We start from the raw sequence: 22,194 nt of genomic DNA, 5'->3' as shown, positions 1-22,194 counted from the left end.
GTATGTAGATTAGTTAGGAACCACTTCATCATTGAAATTGATTTTGATGTTTTAGACTATACACTAATTATGAGGCTAACTTAAGACAAAAGAAAAAGGCAAAATTGAGTATATTGAATACTATACAAGGAAAGTCCTTATTTAGAATGACTTAAATGAATGCAAACTAAGTCCTACTAGGACATGACAAGAGGTCGCTCTTGAAGATAATATTATAATTGGAACCTTACCAAAAAAAAAAAAATGAATTGACTATACAGGATATTAGAGTCTCTAATAATATTAAAATTTAAAAGTTTAAAATTTGATCACTGTGAATTCCCATTTAATTAATTAAATTAACATACAAATTATAAAATGAATTCAATGAATATTTATTGGAATATTACCTTACATCCTAAATGAACTTTCAGGTCTAATTTATCGATCCAAAATAATTTACTCAAGTTAATATAGTAGTTTTTGAGCATTATAAACTATTAAAGCGACCATTCTCAACACTTTTAATGTGGAATTTTGAATAACTTAAGTTTTTGAGTGAATTAATTATTTTACAATCATATTTGTTGGATATTAGTGTTTTAGTTAGTCCACAAGGAAAATAAATTAGATAATAGATTCTGCTTCTCTTTCTAGACACAGAAGGAAAAAATAATAATTTAGAATTCTTCCAGTAGTAGTTTATTTTCTTGAAATATATAATAATCACTTAGGGGCCGTTTGGTTCAAGGAAATGAAAATCGAAATGGGAAGAAATTAGAATGAGAATGATTGTTTTCATTTTTTGTTTGGTTCAAAGTGTAGGAATGGGAATGGGAATGGATAAAGTTTAAGAAAAAAAAATATTTATTATTTATTAAAACTATTTTTTTAAAAATAAATTATTTTTTAAAAAAATAAAAAATTATTTTAAAAAAAAATAAAAAAGTAAAAATAGATTTTTTTTAAAAAAATATTAATTTTTTTTTATTTTAAGTATATTTTTTAAAATTTAAAAATAATTTTTTAATAATTATATATTTATTATTTATCATTAAAATATTTTATTAAATTTTGATTTCCATTTCCCAAAGTTTATTTCCATGTGGTAAGGGGGGAATGAGTGATTTTCATTAAAGGGGTAATCACATTCCCATTCTCTAGTGTAATTTGACAAAACAAACATAAACAATAAAAATCATTCCCATTTCCATTCCTTCTTTTTTTTTCGCGAACCAAACGGCTAATTAGTTTCAGTTTATAACATATAGGCTATAATTTGTGTATAAATAGGCTTGTATAATGTACATTAAGAAACATATATCTTATCAAAGTCAAATAGAAAAATTAAACTGAATACAAAGCAATGAGACCAGTTGATATATTCCAAGCAATTTTTGCATTTTTGGCTCTTGTCATCCCAATTTCGTCAGCCCAACCTCTTAATGACTTTTGTGTAGCACCAACTGATACCAAGTCCGGCGGTAATTAATGAATGATTCTATTTCTTTATAGTCTTTGTCAAATTCTATACAGTTAATTTCAGTTCAGTAAATGAAAATTGTAGTTTAGTTATGGTTACAAGTTTTAAAATTTTATATTTTATATCTTTGTTAATTTTAATAATTTATTTTAAATTTTTAATCAGTTTAACCAGTTCAATTTGCATTTTGAATAATTTAATTAATACAAACTAGCAATTCAATCTGCAGTTTGATTAAAAAGATAAATAATTTAGTTAGTCTAATTTTATTTAAATCGTCTTACTATTAACCGACCAGTTGGATCATCCCTAAATAAGGAACCTGTTAATTTTATCTTTATCCCTTTGTATGCAATAATTTACAAAAATGCACAATTCAAAAGTTTAGTATCACATATTCTTGTTTTGCAATTTATATAATGGCAATAATTAGGTGAGATGTTGCCCTAATATTTAACATGTTTTCCATGCAGCAGTGTTCGAAAATGGGGAATTCTGTAAGGATCCAAAGAGAGTTACACCAAGTGATTTTTTTTACTCAGGATTGAATATACCAGGAAACACATCAAATCAATTTGGTGTCAACGTTACTGCCGTAACAGTTGAACAATTAAAGGGCCTTAACAACAATGGTTTAGCGCTAACTCGCATCGATTTTGCACCAAATGGTGTAAACCCTATCCACCATAACCCTAGAGGAACAGAGGTTATGGTAGTCCTAAAGGGCATTCTCTATGTCGGTTTTATCACGTCGAATCCGGATCATCGTCTCGTCGCGAAAATTCTACGTCCCGGAGATGTTTATGTATTTCCATTAGGGCTAATTCATTTTCAGAAGAATATTGGTAAAACTCATGCAGTTACAATATCAGCTTATAGTAGCGAAAGTCCAGGACAAATAACAACAGCTAATACAATATTTGGATCAGTGCCACCTATTCAATCTGATGTTCTGACCAAGTCGTTTCAGATTGACGAAAAATTGGTGGCTTATCTTCAAACTAGAGATTGGACTCGTCCCTAATAATTGGAATTTTATGCTTTGGGAATTTTGTTTTTACTGTGACTATTTCATGCAACAAAATAATTATATGCCTTAGCTTGCTATATTTCTTATTCTCGAGAATAAATCTCATGTTTTGTCACAAAATAATTGAGGGTTTGCTCTTTCCTATATCATACTTTATTACCAATAAATTTCTTTTCAATTATGTGTAATTTGATTTTGTTTTTTTACAAGGTATATTTGATTAGTAGATTATAGAATTGCTGTGTAAATTATGGTTTTTGGCCATATATTTTTATTAGCACTATATAAAACAGTCAAATTTTGATTGATTGTAATGGATTTTTGGAGCATCACTAATTTTTTAACAAATATATATTAATAATAGATTTATCAAATTTATCCGAAATAGAAAATTTTGACAGTTTGGTCATCCAATTATATAATTTATATAGATAATTATTTCCAAACAGAAAATGGAAAAGATAAAATTAATAGTCTTTTTGATAAAAATAAAACACTCCTTCCATCCCTTAAAGATGGAAAAATTATTATTTTTGTTGTCCCATAAATATACAAATATATTCAACATTAGTGAAAAATAAGATTATCAAAATGAACATTAAATATTGTAACTCTATTATGATTGACATTTAAAATTGATCAAAAGGGTATTATACAAATATAGTACTTGAATTTTTTTCTAATTCTAATCAAATACAAAACATTGAATCAATTAGGACGAAATGTTAAATATTAGTGTTCTAATCAAATAAAAATCTCACCTAATTATAATCAACCACTTGAATTTTTTTTCTAATTCTAATCAAATACAAAACATTATAATCTATGAATAACATATAAATATAAAAACTAAAAAGTCACGTTATGAATAACATATAAATATAAAAATTAGAAAATTCACGTTATGAATAACATAAAAAGGTTAACCGATAAAATAAAGTAAACAGTTTATAAAAATTAGAAACTCACGTGAAGATTGAATTATATAAATATATGCAGATTAATCGGCTAAAAATAAGATAGAACAAAGTAGATAAAATGCTATACACGTAAAGATCTGAATTAGAATGGTAGGGTGCAAAAGGCTTGATGCTAAATTGTCACTTTTATTTGTTTGTGGCCAATTATATAATTAGGCAGTATTAAATTCTGCTCCTTTTCTGGGTACGAAGGGTAAAAAAGGTTTGATTTCTATATTTTCCCATAATAATAAACTTTTCATGAAACAGAAACTAGTTGGCAAGGGAAGATGTGGGAATGCTTTTAAATATGCTACGGTTCAGTGTTTGGGATTATAACATAAAACCATACACAAAGTTATGGAAATTAATATTTTGTTAGCAATTTTTGGTTTCTTGGCTTTGGGTTTCTCATTTGTCACTGCCACTGATCCTGCACCTCTTGATGACTTTTGTGTTGCACCAAGTGGCTCCGAGCTTGCGGGTAACCATGCATTATCTTTTTGGTTTATGGTTAAAAAATTTAAACTTTTACGTTTCAGGTAAATTCTGATCAAACCGTTCAAAATCACCTCATTTAATCCGCTTTGAAGGTTTGTGTGCCAATTGCAACCATTTTCAAAAATGATCAATTTTTTTTATCAACGTGGCAGCCATTTGAATGACCTAAATTTAATAAAAAAACCTGATTATTTTTAAAATTGGCTACAATTGACACACAAACTCCGGACTAAATGGGTTGATTTTGAAAGGTTTAGTTATAATTAAGATATTAACCTCAAAAGTAAAAGTTTAGTAATTTTAAGATATTAAGCTTGTTTTTTAAAATTGAAGAAAAGTTATTTTAGTCAATAAATTTGTTTGATATAATCAATTAGGTGTGATTTTATATATTAAAGTCAAATAAATCTAAAATTTTATGATTCAAATAAAATCTAAGATTTGTTAGAATTTAATCTTGATTTGAATCTATTTGACCCAATTTTAAAAAGTTTTAAATCTATTTAACCTAAATAAATCAAATTGGATCTATCTAGAAATGACCTTATTTTATTCTTGTTTTTTTATTCTTTTAAATGTTATCACAAAATACCAAATGTTATGAATTTACCAATTTAGTAATAATTTGATAAAAAAAACAATTTAGTAATTCACATCAATTGCACAATATTAATAAATTTTAAATTGTGCTCAGAAATAACGTGACTAATATGTTTTGATGTAGTAATTGAAAATGGACAATTATGCAAGGATCCAAAGTTAGTAAAAGCAGTCGACTTCTTCTACTCGGGGCTGAATATACCAAGAAACACAAAAAATAGAATAGGATCAAATTTCACTGATGTAACGGTTGAAGAAATAAAAGGATTAAATAGCCTCGGAATATCCATAGGCCGTGTCGATTATGCACCAAATGGTATAGCTCCTCCTACTTATCATCCTCGAGCATCGGAGATTCGTATCGTCCTAGAGGGTACTCTCTATATCGGTTTTATCTCATCGAATCCCGATCATCGTCTCTTTACAAAAATTCTACGCCCCGGAGACATTTTTGTAGTTCCAACTGGCTTAATTCATTTTGTAAAGAATGTTGGCAAAACTCCTGCAGTTGCAATTTTAGCACATAATAGTCAAAATCCAGGGTCCGTAACAGTACCTGATACAATCTTTGGATCAAAACCGCTTATTCACCCTCAAGTTCTTGCCAAGTCATTTCAACTCGATAAAAAAACGGTGGCGTATCTTCAGGAACAAGATTGGATTTAAAATATTTGTCATGTATTTCCATTTTCAGTAGATTTTGCAACATAATAATCGTAAAGGCCGGATTGGGTCTTGAATTGAGTTTCACAGTATTTCCTTATGATGAAAAATAGAATATATGTTAAAAGAAATAAGCATTTAGGTTTCTATATATGTTGCAACTACATTTAGCAGCCAATTCGTTTCTCTTGCATGTATTGTCGTATTTTATATAGGTCAATTTATTTTTTAAATTCAATTTTTGCTTCTTTCATTAATTACGATCCAATTTTTTTAATTATGTTCAATTTAAAACTTTTTTTTTTGCAATTAAGTATAAAATTTCAATTTCAGCTTTCAAATCAAAAAAATTGCGTCTTTTATCAATTCCGACAAAACTTGCATAGCAACTCTTTTTATATGCAACTCTTTAAAACTTGATCGTAATTGATAAAGAATACATATTTGAATTTAATAAATGAAACTCAAAGTTTTAGATACAATTATAATTTTTTTCATTGGATATATAATTATAAAAAATTAAAAGATTTAGTTGTAATTAAAAAAAATGTAAAAATTTGAATTTGAATATGTTTTTCCTTTTATTTATGTTCAATGATGAAGCTCCTGTTTCCAAATACAAGTAGAAGTCTTTTATCTTTGATGTTTAAATTTGTTTCAAATGCTATCTATATTTCATCGATTAAGTTTTTTGGATTTTGAGTACTCGGTTAGCCAAGAAGCTGTCGACATCTAAATCAGAAAGCCAACATTATCTCTTCAAAAATTATACAATTTGCTGAGATATTGATCTACTTGATGTCAGCAGCATATTGAAAGTAATAGTATAGATAGTGATGGATCCAGAGAGACGGTTTGATATGATTTCTTATGAATCTAGATGTAGTCTAAGAATGAGTCGGATTTCCTGTGGAAAATAAATGAGGAAATTACATCATTTATCAAAAAAAAAATAAAAATAATTACAAAACTACATGTTGACTTTTTCATTTACAAAAATGTTAATAATATTTACAAAAGTATAAAAAATAAAAAAATAATATCAAACATACGGTATATACTGTGGGTACAATGTTAGTATACTAATAAACTAACATTATATCAACATTATATTAACATTATACCAAAATTATACCAACATTATACATATTGAGATTTTATTAATATTAAATAAAAATTTATCAAAATTACATCAAATCGTATACTAAAATTGAATTAATAATATACCAAAATTATACCAGCAGTATACCAAGAGTGTACACATCAAAATATATTGAAATTTTATTATTACATCAACATTACACCACATCGCATACTAAATATTAACCTAACAGTATAATAAAGTTATACTAACAATATACAAATTCTCTATTTCATTACCTACTATTGTGAAAATACATATAAAAAAATATATACATGTTATCAACTAGAAAATATATATAAAAATTTATAATCGATATACCGAAAATATATTGAAATTATACCAATAATAAACCACATATTATTTTTAAATTATCTGATTTATAGTTTTAATATTCCAAAATTATACAATAATTATACCGACATTATACAAATCGTACTTTTGTAATTAATTTTCATTTTTTGGTACTTTTGTAATTAATTTTAAATCAGTCGTATTTGTGTAAATAAAAAAAGTTTACAGGTACTTTTGTAAATATTTTTAAAATTTTAGGTACTTTTGTCATCGTCCCAAAACAAATACTAGAAGCGAGTAAAGGGGAACTTTAGACTTTGGGCCTCGAGCTCACTCCAATGCATAAGTTAGTAGAATATTTAATAGGGTCATAGATGTTAGGGGTGGGCAAAAAAACCGGTCAAACCGCAAAACCGAACCGAAACCGTAAAACCGAACCGGAAAATATGGTTAACCGGTCCAAGAGTTTAGGTTTAGGTTTTAATTTTTGATTTTTATGGTTAATGGTTTAGGTTTAGGTTTTGCAATTTTAAAAACCGCGGTTAATCGGTTAACCGGTTTATAAATAATATATATTTTTATAGATTATATATATATATACATACATATGTTTTTAATTATTCAAATAAAATATATTTTACATCTACACATATAAAAATTCTAAACAAAAAAAATATTTAAAAAATATTTTATTTATCAATATATTTTTATTTTAGGAGTATATATATATATATATATATATATATATATATATATATATATATATATATATATATATATATATAAATATATAAAGAACTTTATTTTTCTTAATAAAATATTTATATACCTAATTGAAATAGAAATAAATAAAATTTATATTTTAATAATTAAATAGAATGAAAATTAAAGTTTAATTATTAGACTATATTTAAAATTTTATCGATAAATTTTATCTTTTTTATATCTAATTTTTTAATGGTTTCATGGTTAAAAACCGCAAAACCGAAAAACCGAACCGTTTTAAATGGTTAACCGATTTAATGGTTAACCGTTTAAAATTTTAGGTTTAGGTTTTTAATTTTAAAAACCGAACTACTATGGACCGGTTTACATATTACCCTCGTGGACCGGTTAACCGGTCCATGCCCACCCCTAATAGATGTACGTAGTCAATAAAGAAATGAGACAGTCACCCTTTTATAAACTTCTCCGTATGGCCTTACTCTCTTTGGCGATGTGAGATTTTTGGGTTTTGTAGTGTTTCATCAGATAGAATTATGGAAAAATTTAATTATTATTGATATGAAGATCGTTCTATATACAGTAGTAAGTTACAACAGATTGTCTAAATATTAAAGTTATTATAACAATAAATATTCAAAAGAGTTTGAACTAATCTAGTCCTATATATAAGGAGGAGAATCCGTTAATATGCCCCCTCAAGATGGACATCTTGAAAGGAGTCCAATCTTGCTCCGAAAATCCAGAAACCATGGTCTAGGAAGTGCCTTTGTAAGAGCATCGGCCAACTGATCCTTATATGAGACATGTGCAACTCTCATTGAACCATTCTGAATTCTTATTCACGTATGATAGAAGTAGAAATATTCCTATTTCCGAGGTCTTTTTATACTAATTTTCACGTTGTTTTTATTACATTTAATCTTATTTTGGTATTTATTTGTGTTGTCCAAGTATTGCAGGTGTTCGCATGGAAATAGGCGTATTCTGAGCTTGGTTGAGTAAAAATGGACATAGGTGAAGATTTGGGAAGCTTCAGAATGATTTTCAGTGTTTTTGGAAGCAAAGTTACAAGTCTCACGACGTGAGACTGGAATGGAAGTCAATTATCGCCGAACTCTCCCACGAGGTCCTCACGTCAAGCTTCACGACGTGAAGCCAGAAATCTTCAGCCTCGCTACCCGAGGGATGGGTCTCGCGACGCGAGACCCTTGGTCAAACAACGCCGAACTTTCTCACGGGCTTGTCATGTTGAGTCTCACGTCGCCAAGCCAAAATCATGTTCCTCGTGATTTTGGTTACACCTCTGTCTGAATTCTTGTTCACTTATAAAGTGAAAGTCAATCGCTGCATGTTTCATACGAGAGTGAAAAATTGGATTAGAGCATAGTTGCGTAGCTCCCACATTATCACAAGAAATGACATGTGGGCACTTGAATATGTAGGTCTGCTAACAGTGAACATATCCAAGTTATCTCAGCTACAACGTTTGCAACAGAGCGATATTCAGACTTAGTGGAAGATCTTGCCGCTGTTCTTTGTTTCTTTGAACCCCAGGAGATTAAGTTGCCTACCATATAAACCAAGTAAGCTCTTATGGATGAAAACTCATCTTTGTTTCCTACCCAATCAGCATAAGAAAATGCGTGCATCGTGGTAGAAGAGTTGTAAACCTTCTTTAACAGTATCTGTTAAGTAATGAAGAAGACGTTTAAGTAATGAAGAAGACGTTTGACAAACGTCCAATGATCAAATGTGGGAAGATGCATGTACTAAGATGATCGATTGATTACGAAGGCTATATTTGGTCTGCTGATTAGAAGGTATCGTAGGCTGCCCAATAAAGCTCGATATTTAGTTGCATCACTACGTAGGTTGTCTGAGTTAGATGTAAGCTGAGTATCACAAAGCAGGCGTTTGCACCTCTATCATCTTAGCTTTAGCCAATAACTTCAATATATATCTTTGCTGCGACATGATTAAACCGTGGGATTAGGCAAAACTTCGATACACAAAAAATATCCAAGTGTCCCCAGATCTTTGAGAGATAATGTTTTAGCAGGAAGTGTTATAAATTCAGCAACCTTTTGAGGATTGTTTCCAGTAATTATGATATCTTCAACGTACATTATGAGATGCAATATATGTGTACCATCATTGAACACAAACAATGACGTATCAGCCGTAGAATTCTTGAACCCAAACTGAAGAAGATAAGTTATAAGTTCAATATACCATGCTCGGGGAGCTTGACGTAACCCATAGATCCATAAAGACATGAAGAGAATCCTGTTAGTCCATATTATATTCATCCAAATGAGGATCCAGCTCCTGTTTTTGTTACACATCTATTGAATGGTGTTAATTACCATTCTAAGTCAAGATCCATGAAGACGGCTCTTTTGGCCAAGAATAAAATGAAAATTATAGATGGATCAATTTATGTGCCTACTAAGGATAATTCAATATATTCCGTGTGGGAACGAAGTAATAATTTGGTGATGTCTTGGATCAAAAATTCAGTTTCTCCTTCTATTAGCAAGAGCATTGAGTGGATTGATGCTGCTCTAGAAGCGTGGATTGATCTTGATTCCAGATTTGCATTAGGAGATCCATATAGAGTTTCAGATATTCAAGAAGAATTGAACAATTTCAAATAAAACACATTGAGTGTAGTTGAGTATTTCACACATCTCAAAGAAATGTGGGATGAACTTATTAATATGAGGCATGTTCCAGGTTGCAACTCTGATCCTCAGTGTAAGTGTGGAGGTTATGAAAAGATAAAGAATTATTGAGACAATGATGTTGTTATAAAGTTTCTAAATGGATTGAATGAGAATGTTGCTAGATTGAAATTTTAAATCCTGATTATAGATCCATTACCGAATCTCAACAAAAATTTCTACACTCAAAATTCAAATTCTAATTTTGCACATTGCTGATTCCACTCCTACTATTGGAAATGTTCAGAAGAAGGGAAATTACAAGAAGTTTTCAAACACCGGTATGATGAAATGCACTCATTATGGATATTCAAGCCATAAAGTAGATATTTGCTATAGGAAACACGGTTTTCCTCTAAACTACAAGCCAAAAGGAAAATATCAAAATTCTTCATATGCTAATCAAGTTGAAAGTGGTAAAACTGTAGTCAATAATCGGTTTAAAACTTAGACTATGAATACAAGGTCTGGTCGATCGGACCAAGGTCTTGAGCTGGGCTCTAGACTAACTTGGGGCCTAGTGCGATCACACCAAGCTTTGGGTCGACTTTCGGGTCCGATTTTCTTTGTTTCACACTTTTTTGTGCCTTCGCTTGTACCCAGCTGATCTCCGAAACTTCAAAACATTTAAAATATACCTCCAAATACCTTAACTTTGTACAAATGACCTTAAAATAGCTCAAATAAAATAATAAGGCAATAAAGCTAAAAAAATAGTGCAAAATCACATGTAAAACAACTAAAAAGATAAGAGTATTTCTACTCCTATCATTTAGGCTTCTTTAGTATGGATATTCTAACGGTCAACCATTTATTTTTGTAAATTAAGATGTCATCATAAATTAAGATGATGATTAAAAAAGTTGTATATTAATCCAAGGTGTCCAGTCATTTATTTTTGTGAAAAAGTTAAAGGTTGCTTTGAACGAAATTAAACTTTTGTTTTGGTGCATGTTTTAAGCTGTAGCTTAAACTTGCACCTAAATTAATAGAGATACATGTGTTGGAGCTTTATTTATTAAATGATAAACCAAGAGATGCTAAATTTTGAATCCACATTCACCATTGAAGTTGATTTTGCGATGATTTAGACTATTTAACTAGTAGTGTCGTGTAATATACAATCGTTATAATTTTTGTATTGAATTATTTTAAAATTAAATATTAACAATTTTTATAATAAAATATTTTAAAAAATAAAATAAAAAATTTTATAAAAATAAAAAATTTATAAGAAAAAATTGCGAATTATCTGAATTATATTGATATTTAAAATAATTGGCTAAAAGAAAGGACAGGATAGAATAGATTGAATGTAGTAATACACGTAAGATCTGAATTAGAAATTAGAATTAATATAGCTAAATTGTAATTTTTATTTGTTTGTGGTCAATTAAGATTTTGTCCCATAATTAAGGCAGTATTTAAGTTTGCTTCTTTTTCTGGGTACAAAGGCCAAAAAGGGATTAATTTCTATATTTTCCCATAATAATAAACTTTTCATGAAACAGAAAGTAATATTGGCAAGGGAAGATTTGAGCATTCTTTAAATACTGGATTTCAGTGTTGGGATTACAATACACAAAGTTATGGAAATTAATACTAATTTGTTAGCAATTTTTGGTTTCTTGGCTTTGGGTTTCTCATTTGTCACTGCTACTGATCCTGCACCTCTTGGTGATTTTTGTGTTGCCCCCAGTGGCTCCAAGTTTGCGGGTAACCATTAATTTTTTTTTTATTCATATGGAATGATCAAATATGAATACATTTGAATTTGAGACAATATTACAAAAATTGAAAAATATTATTAAATTACAAACACGCATAAATATTTGAATTTTTTATAATGAGACCTTTCATATATTAAACTAAGTCAACTTAAAATTTTACAATTTTAGATCAAATGAATTTTTTTTATATCATCTTGATTCCAATACATTTGATCTAACTTCCGAATCTAACGTAGATCAAATTGGATTGATATGATCTAGTGACATAATTTTATGGATGGGAAGGATCATTTTCTTCTTCTTCGTACATATTATAATATATATTTAATTCTTGCATTTTTAGACAATTGATCCCTAGAATATCAAAACTAATGTATTTTAGCAATTTGATAATTAAATTTTAATTTGTTTTATTTTGATTATTAAATTTTAATTTTACTTCAACTAGAGATTTTTTGGTGAATAATGCATATGTGACAGCTAGATTGTATTGTAATTTTTTATTTGAAAATTTGTCACGTATGCATAATTTGAAATAAAAATTCTCCTCCAAAATGAAATTATGCATATATGAAATATTTTTAACAAGCAAAATATAATTGCCACATGTCAATTAAAAATCGCAAAATTAAAATTTGGTCACTAAAATGTAAAAAAAGAACAATTATTTGACACTCTCGGGATCAATTATCACTGCATTTCTCAATTAATTAATTTAGATCAATCGGATAGTTTTAATAAATTTTGAGTTGTGCTATTTTATTTTTGTGAACAAGAGTAATTATTTCCGGTGCAGTAATTGAAAATGGAAAACTCTGCAAGGACCCAAAATTAGTGACGGCAGACGATTTCTTCTATTCGGGACTGAATATGGCAACAAATACAAAAAATAGAGTAGGATCAAATTTAAGTGTTGTAACAGTTGAAGAAATAAAAGGATTAAACAGCTTGGGAATATCCATAGGTCGTGCCGATTATGCACCAAATGGTGTAGCCCCTCCGAGTTATCATCCTCGAGCAACCGAGGTTCTTACCCTCGTAAAGGGTACTATCTATATCGGATTCATTACATCAAATCCCGATCATCGTCTTTTCGCAAAAGTTCTACATCCCGGAGACGTTTTTATAGTTCCATTTGGCTTAATTCATTTTATATGGAATATTGGTAAAATTCCTGCAGTTGCAATTGTGGCATACAATAGCCAAAATCCAGGATCCATAGCAGTACCTGATATAATTTTTGGTTCAAAACCACCTATTCACCCTCAAGTTCTTGTCAAGTCATTCCAACTTGATAAAAAAACGGTGGCGTATCTTCAAGGACAAGAATGGAATTAATTTTTTTTTTTTATCATGTATTTCTGTTGATTTTGCAACATAATAATTGTAAAGGCTATGTCGGCCTTGAATTTGAGTTTCGGAGTATTTTCTTATGATGAAAAGTATAGTATATGTAAAAAGAATAAGCAAATATGCTTCTATATATGTTGTAGTTACAACTACAATTAATTATCAGCCTATTATTTGTTTCTCTTCCATGTATTGTATTATCTTAAATAATTCAAACTATTTTTTAAATTTAAATTTTATATCTCTTATTAATTACAATCTAATTTTTTATTTTTCTATAATTATATCTATTTTAATGATTTTTTTTGTAATTACGTCTAAATTTTTGAATTTTATTTTTTTAAGTCAAAAATTTTGCGTTTTTTTATCAACTGCGATCAAGTTTTCATTGTAACTCTTTTTATATTTAACCTTCAAAATTTGATCGTAATTAATTGATAAATGATACAAAGTTTGAATTTAAAAATAAAACTCAAAATTTTGAATAAAATTGTAAAAAAAAAACCTTTAACACGGACATAATTAGAAAAATTAAAAGTTTAATCGTAATTAATAAAAGACTTAAATTTTAATAGTGATTTTCTATTAATATGTTCGATGATGAAGCTCATGTTTCCAATACACAAGCAGAAGTCTTTTATGTTTGATATTTATAATTGTTTCACACAAATTGCAACTCAAGTTATTTCGGTTTTTGTATTTCATCTGTTACCTTATACTCCCTCCATCCTATTTTAGAAGTCCCATTTGACTTTACACACAAATTAAGAAAACATTAATTATTCTTGTATTTTCATGTTTTACCCCTATTAATGATATTGGAATTTTCCATAGAACTCTTTTAAGATGACTAAAATAAGGGTAAAATAGGGTATTCAATGGAAAAATATTCTAAAAATAGTAATGGAACTTTTTAAATGGGACATACCAAAATGGAATATGGGACTTTTTAAACGGGACGGAGGGAGTATATTATTTGTTAGATTTTGAGTCGCTACCCTGTTAGCTGTGAACACTGCTAAGCGACAAAAAATTTGGTCACCAAAACCAAAAAATTGTCGCTGGAATTTTTGATGACTAATCAATTTTGTCGTCACGACTGTTGCCAGAAAGGGGTTGCCTATTTGAAACAGCAACCAAAGTCGATCCTCATTTCGTCAAATAATGTTTAACGACGAAATTTAGTTCGTCGATAACTAAATATTGGCGACATTATTTTCGTCACTAATACTAATAAATTTTGTCATTATTAAATTAATAACCTGAGTTGATGGTGATATATATGTTGGAGCTTTAGCTTATTTATTAAATGAAAATTCAGATTAAATTATTAAATTTTGAAAAACCAAAATAAAGATGTTTTGAAGGAAAAAAAATATTTAGAGGGAACAATTATGTAAAAATCTAAACATAATAACTATAATGTTTTTTAAAAAATTAAAAAAGTCTAATAGTTTTTTTGAGCCAATTTTTTTTTTGAAAGGGCCAGGGCCCCTCTTGAGGATAACATAACTCCACCCCTGAGGATAGCTGAGATATAAATTTGAAATTAAAAAATTGTTAAAATACGTTTTAAAGTTTGGGAACCGTTGGTAGAAATGGCCCGTCATAAATCAATAAGATGTCATTACAAAAATGATGACTATAATTTACGTACATCGGATAAAGGTGCATGGGTAATCATTTATTTTATTTTTTTAAAAGAAGCTTGCTTCTTGTCAAATTAAACTTTTGTTTTAGTGCATCTTTTAGGTTGTAGCATAAACTTACACCCAAATTGATGGAGATACACATGTTGGAGATTTAGCTTTATTTATTAAATGATAAATTAAAAAAGAGAGCTAACTTTTTAGTGAAAAATCCACCTTCATCATTAAAGTCGGTTATATGACGATTTAGACTATTTAACTAGTAGTGTCGTATAGTATACAAATTGTTATTCGTTGCAAAAGGCTTGTTGCTGAATTGTCACTTTTATTTGTTTGTGGTCAATTATGATTTTAACTCATAATTAAGGCAGCATTAAGTCTGCTTCTTATTCTGGATAATAGAAAATGAGAGAAGAGAGAAATGTAAATCTTTATTGAATCAGAAAATGAAATCTTGATTACAAAATGAAGATTAAACTAGTTAGTCTATTTATACTAAGCTAGAGAAGTAACTGCTCCTAACAAACTTGCTGACATGGCATCACACACTGAAAGTGTGTTTTCATCAGCAACAGAATCTTATGACTGAGATCGATGACATGGCACAGATGACAGCTGCAACAGCAAAACTGTGAATCTTGCTCAGGAAGAAAGCAAATGCAGCTGAAGCAAATGCAGATACAGATACTTGTGTTACCCTCCCTCAAGCTTAACCATACACATTGTGTGGACAAAGCTTGGCAACAGCAAGATCAAATGCAGCAGGTGGCAAAGGTTTAGTAAAACAGTCTGCAATCTGAAATTCAGAACTGATAGGAAGCAAATGCAGTAAACCAATGCCAATCTTTTCTCGAATAATGTGGCAATCTATCTCTATATGTTTTGTCCTTTCATGGTATACAGGATTATGAGCTAACTGAATAGCTGACTTGTTATCACAAAAAACCTGAGCTGGCAAAGAGAATGATTGGTGAAGATCATTAAGTAGATAAACAACCCATTGAAGCTCACAAGTCAATCCTGCAAGGGCCCTGTATTCAGCCTCTGAGCTAGAACGAGATACAGTGGTCTGTTTCTTGGATCTCCAGGAAATTAATGAATTCCCAAGAAAAACACAGTTACCAGAGATAGATTTTCTTGTGTCAGGGCAAGCTGCCCAATCTGAATCACAGAATGCTTGTAGTTTGAGAGTGGATGTAGCAGAGAAAAAGAGGCCTTTGCCAGGAGCCTTCTTAATATATCTCAACACTCTATGTACAGCTTGCATATGAACATTAGTTGGACAATCAAGAAATTGAGAAAGTTGCTGCATAGCAAAGGAAAGATCAGGCCTGGTTGTGCACAAATATAGAAGTTTACCCACAAGCTTTCTGTATTCTGTGTTATCAGGAAGAAGATCTGCAGGATCCTTAATGAGTTTTTTTGAAGTAATCATAGGTGTTGGAACAGGTTTACTGTCAAGAAAACTAGTCTCTGTCAAAAGATCCAAGGCATACTTCCTTTGAGACAAATTTATACCAGAATCAGTTCTAGCTACTTCAAGACCTAAAAAGTACTTGAGTTTGCCAAGATCTTTTATACTGAATGTGACATGAAGGTAGTCCTTGATGTCTTGAATAGCAGAACTAGAATTACTTGCAACTATAACATCATCCACATAGATCAATAAAGCAATGAATGTACCTTCTGCATTCTTGACATAAAGAGAAGGATCAGCAACTGCAGGCTTAAATCCTTGAGCACAGAGAGCAGAGGTTAGCTTAGAATGCCATTGTCTACTGGCTTGTTTGAGACCATAGATGGATTTCTGAAGCTTACAAACTGTGGATGATTTCTTAGTGCTATCAAAACCAGGAGGTAGTTGCATATAGACCTCTTCTAGTAAATCTCCATACAGAAAGGCATTATTAATGTCTAACTGATGTAGTTGCCAATTATTTATAGCTGCTAATGACAATAAAGTTCTAATGGTTGTCATTTTGGCAACTGGAGAAAATGTCTCAAAATAATCCAATCCTTCCTGTTGATTGTAACCTTTGGCAACCAGTCTGGCCTTACACCTTTCAATTTCTCCATTGGATCTATATTTTACTTTATAGACCCATTTACATCCTATGGCCTGCTTTTCTGGTGGCAAGTCAGTCAGTATCCAGGTTTTATTTGCTTCCAGAGCATTGATCTCAGTCTGCATTGCTTCCTTCCAACAAGGAAGCTTAATGGCTTCACTATAATTTTTAGGCTCAGAAATGGAAGAAATACTTAAGGAAAAGGCTTTTTGAGTAGGTGAGAGATGTGTGTAGTTTAGAACTGAGGATAGGGTGTGTGGTGTGGTTGTTGTTTTAGTAGATGGTAGTGAAACAGTGTAATCCTTCAAGTGTTGTGGTAAGTGTGTTACTCTCTGAGACCTTCTGAGTATAGGAAATTCATCTTCTTGAAACTGAGCAGGAACTGGCAAATGATTCCTGGAAGGTGAACTCCAAGGTAAAACTGGAGAAGGGGGAGTTTCAGAAAGATGTCTCTGAGTATTAATGGTCTGAGAGTGAAGAAAATCAATATCCAGAACAGGATTATCATTTTGGCTAGAAGGTGAGTAAGATGATTTTTCAGAAGAAGGAAAGATGTGTTCATAAAAGACAACATCTCTAGAAATAAAAAGTTGGTGAGTTGAGAGATTGTATAATATGAAGCCTTTAGTGTTTGAAGGATATCCTAGAAACAAGCATTTTGATGCTCTGGAATCAAACTTTTTCTTGTGTTGCTCTACATTTGCTGCAAAACTGAGACAACCAAAAGTCTTGAGATGATCATAGGATGGTTTGTTTCCATGGAGTCTTTGATATGGTGTTTCTTCATTAATAACAGAAGAGGGGATCTTGTTGATTAGGTAAACTGCATGACTAACACAATGTGCCCAAAACTGCATAGAAATGCCAAACTGGAACTTCAGGGCTCTTGCCACATTAAATATGTGTTGATGTTTGCGTTCTACAATGCTATTCTGCTGTGGTGTATGAACACAGCTTGTTTGATGCAGAATTCCATATTTATGGTACAGCTCTGGAAATTTGAACTCAAGACCATTATCTGACCTCACAGTCTTTATAGTTTTGAAGAATTGATTCTGTGCATAAACCACAAAATTCTTCAAATGGCCCCTGGTTTCTGACTTATCTTTCATTAGAAAAATCCAAGTATGTCTAGAATGATCATCAACCAAAGTCAGAAAGTACCTATAACCTTGAATGGAATTTGTAGAAACTGGTCCCCATATGTCTACATGTAACAAATCAAAAATAGCATTGCTAACAGAAGAACTCACTGGAAAAGGCAACCTTTTTTGTTTAGCATAGTGACATACATCACAAACATCTAATCCAGAAACTTGAATAGATGAGTCTATCTTGTGAAGTAATCTTATTCTATTAGGTGACAAATGACCTAATCTGTAATGCCAAACATTAGAGTCATCAATACTATGCTTAGCAACTTTATTACATGAAGAAATTCTCAAATCATCCTGCATCATGATGTACAGCCCCTTTTGCTTTCTAGCTAAGCCAATCATTCTCCATGTAGTTACTTCCTGAATAAAGCAAGCATCATGATAAAGAATTAAGCATAACTTCTTATCATCTGTGAGTTTGCTTGCTGAAATGAGATTGAAAGTGAAGTCTGGGACATGTAGAACATTGTGCAGAACTAGATGATCACTCAACTGTATTTCACCTACATGTGTTACTGAAACTAGCTGGCCAGTAGGTAATTTCACATGAACATTTGTAACACCATGATAGGTTTTAAAGAAACTTGAATTGCAAACAATATGATCAGTTGCTCCTGTGTCTAGGATCCAAGTATCTTTATAGGAAGTAGCAGTAAAAGAACAAGTATGAATAGTACCTTGTTCAATGGGGATAGAGTTGAAATTTGCAGTCAGAGAATCAACAGAATTGACATGTGCTGTACTTCCTTGTGGTATACCTTTAGCATCCTGTTGAATTAAGGCCATGATCTTCTGGCATTGTTCAGGTGTGAAAGGAAAAACTGATCCTGTTGAAACAGAAGAATCAATATTTCTATGATGAGCATTATAAGAATCAGTGTTTGGTCCATGCTTCCCAGGATCATTCATTCCAGCATTTTGATTCATTTCTGATGGACCATGAGTTGAGAAATCAACTTGATTAGCATAAGAGCTCTCTCCTCTGCCTTTTGAAGCAAAACCTGGTGGATAACCATGTTTTCTATAGCATATGTCAATAGTATGACCTGTATAACCACAGTAAGAACACAGTTTTGGTTTAGCTCCTGGTATGAATGGAAAACCAGGAGGAGGCTTTCTGAATTTTCCTCTGTAGTTGTTTCCACCTCTTCCTCTAGCATAACATACACTAGACTCATAATCAGAATTCAGATCAGTATTATCTCCATCATATTGATTGTTTCCTCTAGCAAGTAAGATATTAGAATCAACTGCATTTCTGGCATTATATGAACCAGAAAACTGTCTCTCATTTTGAATCACCATTGAAAAAACCTTGTTCATAGGAGGAAGAGGTTCAATCATAAGAATTTGCTGTCTCACAGTTCCATATTGATCATTCAAACCTTTCAAAAACTTAATGACCTGATCATTAGCAAAATTCTTCTTAACAATCTCATATCCATTGCAAGAGCATTTAGGCAAACAAATACAAACAGGAAAAGGTCTTAAACTCATCCATTCATCCCAAAGTGTCTTGAGATGAGTAAAATACTCAGTAACTGATAAAGAATTTTGTTGAAAACTGTAAATTTCTTCTTGAATATCACCTAACCTGTATGAATCTCCTTCTGAAAAACGATCTTTCAAATCATTCCATATGTCTAATGCTGTATCCACACAAGATATACTATCTGCTATGGTAGGAGTAACAGATCTATAGATCCAGGACATCACCATTGTGTTACACCTCTCCCAAGCAGCAAACAGATTATCATTTTCATTAGGAACAAGAATTGAGCCATTAACGAACTTGAACTTGTTCTTGGAGATAAGTGCCATCTTCATAGATCTGAACCACGAATGGTAGTTGTTTCCATTGAGTAAGTTTGAAACAAGAATCAGCGAGGGATTCTCATTAGGATGTAGGAAAAACGGACTTGACATTGATTCTTCTGGTCTACCTTGAAAATTCGCCATAATAAAACTGTTTGTTTGCTAAGAAAATTCTTGTTTGTTTGCTAAGAAAATACGAACTGAGAAAATCAAAAGCTGGTTTTAAAGCTCTGATACCATAATAGAAAATGAGAGAAGAGAGAAATGTAAATCTTTATTGAATCAGAAAATGAAATCTTGATTACAAAATGAAGATTAAACTAGCTAGTCTATTTATACTAAGCTAGAGAAGTAACTGCTCCTAACAAACTTGCTGACATGGCATCACACACTGAAAGTGTGTTTTCATCAGCAACAGAATCTTATGACTGAGATCGATGACATGGCACAGATGACAGCTGCAACAGCAAGACTGTGAATCTTGCTCAGGAAGAAAGCAAATGCAGCTGAAGCAAATGCAGATACAGATACTTGTGTTACTGGATACAAAGGGCAAAAAGGGACTGACTTCTAAATATTTCCCATAATAATGAACTTTTCATTAAACAGAACGTAGGAATGCTTTTAAATTTTGAGGTTCAGTGATGGAATTATTAACATTATTATACAATACACAAAACTATGGCAATTGATAAATTCTTAGCGTTTTTGGTTTCTTGGCTTTGGGTTTCTCATTTGTCAGTGCTTCTGATCCTGCACCTCTGAATGACTTCTGTGTTGCACCAAGCCACCAACTGACTTCAAATTTGCGGGTACTGTTTTTTTGTTTTGAAAGAAAAAAGTTCGCCACGTTCATAAATTTATATTGTTTTTTTTGATAAATATAAATTTATTTGTACACTATTATTCGAAATATAAGAGTTAATTTTAAATAAAATTGCAGACTTTATAGTATCTTGCTTCGAACATAAGAGTTGTTAAGAGTCAAACTCCCCTCATCCGGTTCTCTATTGGGGAATCTTCACTCACTGCTTCTCCTAATATTTTTTTTAATTATATTATGATTTTTTAGCAAAATTGATCATCAACTTTTATTTTTTTATTTTTTGACAAATCGGAACACAAACTTATATTTTGTTGAAAAAACAGTTAATGTGAATGGTGGAACAAGATATGTCATCGTAACTGTTATTCAATGAAAAATAGTACGATTTAATTTGTCAAAATATGAAAATTAGTGATTGATATTCTCAAATTTAAAAATTCATATTCTATTTATAAAATCATGCTAAAATTTATAATTAATTCATATTATCATTAAAAAACTTGGATTGTGCTATTTCATTTATCATTGAGGAAAAAAAATATTTTAGTGTTTGTAGAACAATTTAATCCCACGAATTTAATAAAATGCAATTCAACACACATAATATCTAAGCGATATCTCCTTGGTTTAATTGTGTTACTTTATTGTTGTGTTTAGGAATAAGAAGACTAATACATTTTTGATGCAGTAATTGAAAACGGGCAATTGTGCAAGGATCCAAAGTTAGTGACACCAAATGATTTCTTCTATTCTGGATTGAATTGGCCAAGAATTCCAAATAATGTAGAATCAAATTTAACAATTTTAACAGTTAAAGAAATAAAAGGATTAAATACCAACGGATTATGTTGCACAAAACGGTGTAGCCCCTCCCGGTTATCATCCTCGAGCAACGGAAGTTCTTACAGTCTTAGAGGGAACAGTTTATATGGGTTTTATTACATCAAATCCCGATCATCGTCTCTTTGCAAAAGTTCTACATCCCGGAGATGTTTTCGTAACTCCAAAGGGTTTACTTCATTTTGTATGATAGCCAAAATCCGGGATACGTAACGGTAACCAGTAGTATATTTGGATCAATACCGCCTATTCCACCTAAAGTTCTTACCAAGTCATTTCAACTTGATAATCATATAATCACTTATCTTCGGGGACGAGAATAGGTTGATTAAACTTTTATGTACTTCTTCATGTATTTCTATTTAATATAATAATTTTAAAAACCTTGCCAGGTCTTAAATTCAGATTTAATAATAATTTCATGTAATAAAAATATGATCTAACTAAGAATTTTATGTTTTTATATTAATAATATATATTAGTCTATGTATTCATAAAAAAAATCCATGTGTTTTTTTTTATATTTGTAGTAAGAATTTTTTTTTTCAATGATGAATCTTATTGATGAAGTTTGTTATGTGATACACGACCTGTAAAATGATGATTATACAATTGATATGACGGGAGTAATCCGATGAACGCTCCGCAAATAAAGTCAGTTT

General features: G+C 30.6%; 4 protein-coding genes across 4 annotated transcripts; all 4 read left to right on the top strand.

The window, feature by feature from the left end:
* The first annotated feature begins 1,326 nt into the window (after positions 1-1,326).
* Positions 1,327-2,650, top strand: LOC126674757 (germin-like protein subfamily 1 member 20). The gene is made up of 2 exons (XM_050369258.1): positions 1,327-1,463; positions 1,939-2,650. Exons 1-2 carry the CDS (start codon positions 1,346-1,348, stop codon positions 2,484-2,486), a joined length of 666 nt encoding a protein of 221 aa, XP_050225215.1. The 5' UTR covers positions 1,327-1,345; the 3' UTR covers positions 2,487-2,650.
* A 1,085-nt stretch (positions 2,651-3,735) lies between these two features.
* LOC126674490 (germin-like protein subfamily 1 member 20) lies at positions 3,736-5,425 on the top strand. The gene is made up of 2 exons (XM_050368940.2): positions 3,736-3,935; positions 4,677-5,425. The coding sequence occupies exons 1-2, from the start codon at positions 3,812-3,814 to the stop codon at positions 5,216-5,218; spliced, it is 666 nt and encodes a 221-aa protein (XP_050224897.1). The 5' UTR covers positions 3,736-3,811; the 3' UTR covers positions 5,219-5,425.
* A 6,263-nt stretch (positions 5,426-11,688) lies between these two features.
* Positions 11,689-13,167, top strand: LOC126672164 (germin-like protein subfamily 1 member 18). Its single transcript, XM_050366109.1, has 2 exons — positions 11,689-11,815; positions 12,626-13,167. Exons 1-2 carry the CDS (start codon positions 11,689-11,691, stop codon positions 13,165-13,167), a joined length of 669 nt encoding a protein of 222 aa, XP_050222066.1.
* Positions 13,168-20,114: 6,947 nt separating this feature from the next.
* LOC126672162 (germin-like protein 8-8) lies at positions 20,115-21,855 on the top strand. The gene is given in 6 exon segments (XM_050366108.1): positions 20,115-20,132; positions 20,279-20,340; positions 20,609-20,678; positions 21,371-21,537; positions 21,539-21,715; positions 21,717-21,855. Coding segments are annotated over 6 exon segments (633 nt in total).
* The last annotated feature ends 339 nt before the right edge of the window (positions 21,856-22,194 follow it).

Source organism: Mercurialis annua, linkage group LG3 (genome assembly GCF_937616625.2).
Source record: "Mercurialis annua linkage group LG3, ddMerAnnu1.2, whole genome shotgun sequence".
NCBI classification, from domain to species: Eukaryota; Viridiplantae; Streptophyta; class Magnoliopsida; order Malpighiales; family Euphorbiaceae; genus Mercurialis; species Mercurialis annua.
Note: the sequence above shows the minus strand (reverse complement) of the source record. Positions and strands in the feature narration are given on the sequence as shown.

Bases quoted from the DNA above. Each gene is read 5' to 3' on its own strand.
- LOC126674490 (XM_050368940.2), top strand. From the start codon at position 3,812: ATGGAAATTAATATTTTGTTAGCAATTTTTGGTTTCTTGGCTTTGGGT. The intron at 3,936-4,676 runs GTAACCATGCAT...GTTTTGATGTAG, and splicing joins AAGTGGCTCCGAGCTTGCGG to TAATTGAAAATGGACAATTA.
- LOC126674757 (XM_050369258.1), top strand. From the start codon at position 1,346: ATGAGACCAGTTGATATATTCCAAGCAATTTTTGCATTTTTGGCTCTT. The intron at 1,464-1,938 runs GTAATTAATGAA...TCCATGCAGCAG, and splicing joins AACTGATACCAAGTCCGGCG to TGTTCGAAAATGGGGAATTC.
- LOC126672164 (XM_050366109.1), top strand. From the start codon at position 11,689: ATGGAAATTAATACTAATTTGTTAGCAATTTTTGGTTTCTTGGCTTTG. The intron at 11,816-12,625 runs GTAACCATTAAT...TTTCCGGTGCAG, and splicing joins CAGTGGCTCCAAGTTTGCGG to TAATTGAAAATGGAAAACTC.